At 44.1% G+C, this 5,488-nt stretch overlaps 1 protein-coding gene across 1 annotated transcript; it reads right to left on the bottom strand.

Moving 5' to 3' along the window:
- Nucleotides 1–1,885: 1,885 nt before the first annotated feature.
- ADRB1 (adrenoceptor beta 1) lies at nt 1,886–5,167 on the bottom strand. The gene has a single exon (XM_078643861.1). It carries the CDS (start codon nt 5,165–5,167, stop codon nt 3,872–3,874), a length of 1,296 nt encoding a protein of 431 aa, XP_078499987.1. The 3' UTR covers nt 1,886–3,871.
- Between the last annotated feature and the right edge of the window lie 321 nt (nt 5,168–5,488).

Raw genomic sequence — 5,488 nt, 5'->3', positions numbered from 1 at the left:
CATAAAGTCTGTTTTCCCCATACACAAAAAGTCTACCGCGGTTGGTTAGGAGCCCGCCCTTTCGTTTGCTGTTTGATCCCAGGAGAGCCTTGGTGTGCTGACAGACTCACAATTAATCTGCGCCCCCTGCCTTTTGGTAAAGGTACTGCTAATTGGGCGCAGATTGAACAGTTCTCCTTATTTGTGGATTCCATCCAGCCCAAAGGTCTACCACACACATGAGGCGTTTTTTAATCCACTCTCTTAATACTGAGATGCCTTAAGAGTCTTTATGGAGCCAACGCCTTTGACTTCACCTAACGGACAAATATTTGTCCTTTAGGAAGAAACTAAAAACATGGCTGTTCCCTAGAACATAACCAAAGATACCCACTGCCATCTTGGCTGAGATCCCACTCCTTTAAATTGACCGGACAATCGTCATTTCCATAAAGGGGATAACATTTTCCTAGCCTAGTGATGTCCCTTGGGATGAATGTTGTGCTTTATAAATATAAATACAAATACAACGCAGTAAAGTGTGTGCAAAGGGTAATCCCAAGGCATACTTCTGCATGACCTGAGAGAGGCCAGCAGAACTGGGTTTACTGGTAATAACACAGCCTTATTTCATAATAATGATTTTCTGTATAGTGCGCAACACAAATGGTTGTCAGACTGTAGGTATTTCAATAATGGGCATTATTGTTACCCTACTCACTGGCACTTATTTTGACAACTTCAAATAAAACGGGAGGCTCATCAACTTGCAACCTGCAGCTCTCATGGGCCATCTTGTTTTTACAGAGTGCTTACTTTACATCTATTGGCATCCAAGAGCTGTAGTATCAGGGTCTATTATCTCCCACCTTAATGATACTTATGATATCAACCTCAGAAGCGTGAATGGCTGAGCCACCCAACAAGGATTAGAAACTCTGGTTTGTAATTAACCTGCACATTTCTGCTATGGGCACATTAACCAACTAAAGTATAATAGTATTATGCTGAAATGGCATAAGAGCTCCTGAAAAAAGTTTAGAAAGCTATTAAAAATGACGACTAGAGATCAATGTCAAATAATGTTTTTGGAAAAGTTGAAGAAACAAATTAATTCACACTATCCAAACATGAGTATTGCCATAAACAAGCATTGGCAAAGCGAATACGTCTGGCTGTAATGTGTTAATGCAAGTAAAGATAGGTATGCAGAAATGCTGTTTGCCTGCATGGCGTGCACAAATGCTGTTGAAGCACATTAAAACCAGATATATTTCCTTTGCCGATCCTCGGAAAAAGTAGCAAAAGGTATTGCTTTCTGCATAGAATGCATGTGAAAGATAAAGACTTTATGTGATAAATAGTTTAATGGCAGGGTCTACTTTTCAGATGTAAAATAATCCCACATGCATTCCAATGGAACCACTTCGGAGATGGTGGAAAGATACATCAAACAGACAGAGGGGCGAGTGGCAGCTACTCTTCTGGAATGAACCAAAGCCCACTCTGTTTATATGTCAAAGAATTGGTAACAATAGATCGTGCAGACAGCTGTGCCCTGAAGCAGAGCGCAGGTTTCACATAGGAAAGAACTGCTGTCGCATTTCTAGGAAAATCTGTGAGTACGGTTAGAAGAACACTGTGCGCCTCTCTTAAGTATCAGCAAACAAACTCATGTTCCTGACACGATTTATGAAAACGCAGCTAAATTGGAGACACTTTGCGAGGAGCCCCGCCCACCTGTTCAGTTTAAAGTACCAGAGCAAGTGTGCAAAGGCACTGTAGGCCAGCTATTTTTAAACCTGTATTATTGAAACTGTTGTTTGTGCTGCAGCTTTCGAAATAAATAGCATTCAAGCATTCTGACCGCCCCTGAAAACATGCACAGAAACGGAAAACACTCGACTGTGCGGCAACATCATTTATTGCACAGGAACAGACCAATGTAGACAGTAGTTAGTTGCACTGCACAGGAATATAAATAGAATCCGCTTCTATAAAACACGCACACACACACACACGGAAATAGAAATGACAAACAGATGTTAAATATTCAGCAGAGTAACGTAGGCACATGGACATAGAAAAATAAAATACATATCCTACATGAAAAATACTTTCATTTGCTGCAGATGATAGGTTCAACTGACAGTACCTTGATAAAATATATTTATAAAACACCTGTCACTGAATCATAGATTCCTTAACATGGCACGATGCTAAAGTTCATGACTTTCAGAACAGTTATCTCCTCACCCATGTCCTATTTTGTGCGCAGGTGACATCTCAGAGAGATGTCTGCAATGTAACACTGTGCAAAAAATTGCTCAATAGCTTAAAAAATTGTGCAGTAACCTTTTGATGCTATGGCATTTTTGCTAGGGACCGAGCAACAGTTTTCAGAATTTTCACAAAAGTACCTAATTGCTAGTGCTTAGAACACGCTAAGCCCCAATAGTAAGCACTATAAAAGTATATTACTAAAAATGTACATACCCCACTCTCTGGTTGGTGGTGGCTCGTTAAACAATGCCACTCTCAGTGCAAGTGGTGAAATTCACTGTTTCCAAAAGTTCCGATGACAGAGCGTTCCAAGTGATACTGTCCTGTGTTTTATTTTAAGCTGTAAAACTAATTTTCCTTTTAGTTTCAGAAAATGGAGCTTTCTGTGCTGGATTAGGGGGCCGATGTTGTATGATAGGTAGGTTGTCTGGCTATGAAACCAGAAGACCTGATTTCTAAACCTGGCTTATCCATTTGATCAAACTGTGTTATCCTGGGCACATTATTTATCTCCTCTGCCTGAGAACCTCGGTCTCACAACATTTAAAGCACTTAGAAACAGGCCATATGCTAGTAAAAGGCGCTATCTAGATAAAAAAATACTTGGAGCGATCTTTACCAGCCTCCCAGCAGTTAACAGTAGATCCTCTTTCTTCAGTGTTTTGAGCATAGCGCCCAAAGGGCTCTAACTCCCATGTGCGCAACGTTCTCTCACTCATTCTATGTGGGTTTTCAAGTCATGAAAATAGATGACACAAAGCAATACAATTCGGACGTGCAACAGCACGGCGCTTGCATCACCAGTTGATTTTTGCACTAATGTGCTTTTGGAAAGGACATACCAGAGAAAAAAAAATCATGCTGGGTACTTCTGTGAAAGTGCTGACTGACCCATTTTTATATTCAATTATGTGTATGAGGCTCTGTGCCCATCTGTATATCAATTATGATACATATATATATCGGTTTAATGTAAACACCTTCATGGCTTACTCTGTGCAAAAACACACAGTATGAGGTAGATGTCTCTCACTCGATCATTTCTGCCTTGGAAACAAAGAACACGACAGAATTCATCAACTGAGAACACATACAATTCCGTTAATAAAAAAATATATAGAATATTTAAATCGTGTTTAGAAATCTGCGTCGGTTATCAAAAATAAAAACAATCACCTGGCAAGACTAAATACTACGAGAAAAAAATGTTTCAGAATGTTCTGCAACTGAATATCTACATCTCCTCAATTAATATTTCTACATATTCCCTGGAGATGAAAACAAGTCATTGAAGCGCTTAAGTGCAACTTTTATGAAGTCATTATTTCACTTTCTGTTGGGTCCACAATCCTGAAAAAATGTCTGCAGCATATGTCTTCTCTGCTGTTGCACACCTTCATCGCCCCTCTCAACGTTCCTATTTTTATACAATTCTTTCTGATCCTTGATGCAGCTGGGATGTTCAGGTGAGGCGTTTTTCTTGCAAACAGCATCCATTCGCAGTAAAACAAAGTAAACAGACATTCATATCAACAGTCTTGAATAGTGTTTGTTCTTTGTAACATGTTTTGAGCAATTCAACACACCCACATTGCGTACAGTGTGTTTGTTATACCTGGGACTCTGAGTGAAGGTTTCCACCATTCCTTTCTGAGCTGTGATCACTGTTGTCTGAAGTACCATTGCATTCAGACCATGTGCTGTGGACATTGGGCGTCACAGAGTTCACAAATCCACCTGTATACCGGGTGAACTCCACCGCGCTGGCATGCAGTCTCCTATCAGCTTTCTTGGGACAGCAGAGCAACCTCTTGAAGGCCTTTCGGAAATCAGGGCTCCGGCAGTAGATGATCGGGTTGAAGGCAGAGTTAGCATAGCCTAGCCAGTTGAGGAAAAGGAAGAGCTTGTCAGGCACCAAGTTCCTGTAGAAGACGTTCACTATGTTCACCAGGAAGAAGGGCAGCCAGCAGAGTGTGAAGGTGCCCATGATGATGCCTAGAGTCTTCAAGGCTTTGTGCTCTTTGATGGCCAAAACCCTAGATGCTCTTCGCTTGCTGTGCCTCCCATGGTGGCCAAGAATATGGTTGCTATGAAACCTCCCTTCGCACCTATCAATTTTCTTCATCTGCTTCCGTGCCTCCATGAAGACCCTACCGTAGACGAAGATCATGACCACCAAGGGGAAGTAGAAGGAGATGATAGAGGAAGCAATGGCATAAGCCCTGTTGGTCACAAAGTCGCAACACCCTGGATCATCATAACATTTGGTGGCAACAGCATCATCTTTGTCCCGCCACCAGTGCATCATGATGGGAAGGAAGGAGACCAAGGCAGAGATGGCCCACACAGTGCACACCACTCCTTTAGCCCTTGCTTTGGTCAGCAGAGTCTGGTATCGAAAGGGTGATGTGATGGCAATGTAGCGGTCAATGGCGATGACACACAGCGTCTCAATACTTGCTGTGACACATAGCACATCCACCGAAGTCCAAAGTTCACAGGCAAAGGAGCCAAAGGGCCAGGTGCCACGAACCACCAGTGTAGCCCCCGGGGGAACCACCAGCAAACCCATAATGAGGTCAGCACATGCCAGCGACACGATAAAGAGGTTGGTGATAGTCTGGAGACGCGGAAAGCGTGCAATAGCTGCCACCACCAAAACGTTCCCAGCCACAATAAGTAGAACGATGAGTGACAAGAGGATGGAAAGACCAACTGCCACCTGTGTAGATGGTGTGGTAAAGTCTGGAGGCTCTGGCTCCAAGGAGCGGTTGCCACAGTCTGGTGAATTGAGCCAGCCGTCTCCCATAGCCTGCGGTTGGGCTCCGGGGAGTACTCCAGAGGAGGCGGCGGAGGTGCTCGGAGCGGCTCCCGTCGACCTCCTCCCCCTCCCAGATCTCAGCATGATTCTGAGCAGATCTGCCGCCCGACCAGCCAAGACAAGCCCAGGCGGACCACGTCACAAGGGGCGGTTACAGCCAGCAGCGAGCCACGCCCCTGTTCTACTCCTCGCTCGTTTTCTGGACACAGAAGGCAGGGCAGCCGTGGAGAGAGGCTGGACATCTAGCTCTAAACCCCGCCCCGTTCCACAGCCGGCGTTTTCATTGGACAATGGGCAGCGGAGACTTTTCATGCTGATTACAGAGTCAGGAACCGGGCTGTGGCGTCCGCGACGTTCCGGTATTTAGGCAACTGCCAGCTGTGGCGCAAGCCAGCAACTGCCTTT

The sequence above is a fragment of the Lissotriton helveticus genome, chromosome 5_1 (assembly GCF_964261635.1).
Source record: "Lissotriton helveticus chromosome 5_1, aLisHel1.1, whole genome shotgun sequence".
Taxonomy (NCBI): Eukaryota; Metazoa; Chordata; class Amphibia; order Caudata; family Salamandridae; genus Lissotriton; species Lissotriton helveticus.
The sequence above is the reverse complement of the archived record's forward strand: the minus strand, read 5'-3'. Positions and strand labels throughout refer to the sequence as shown.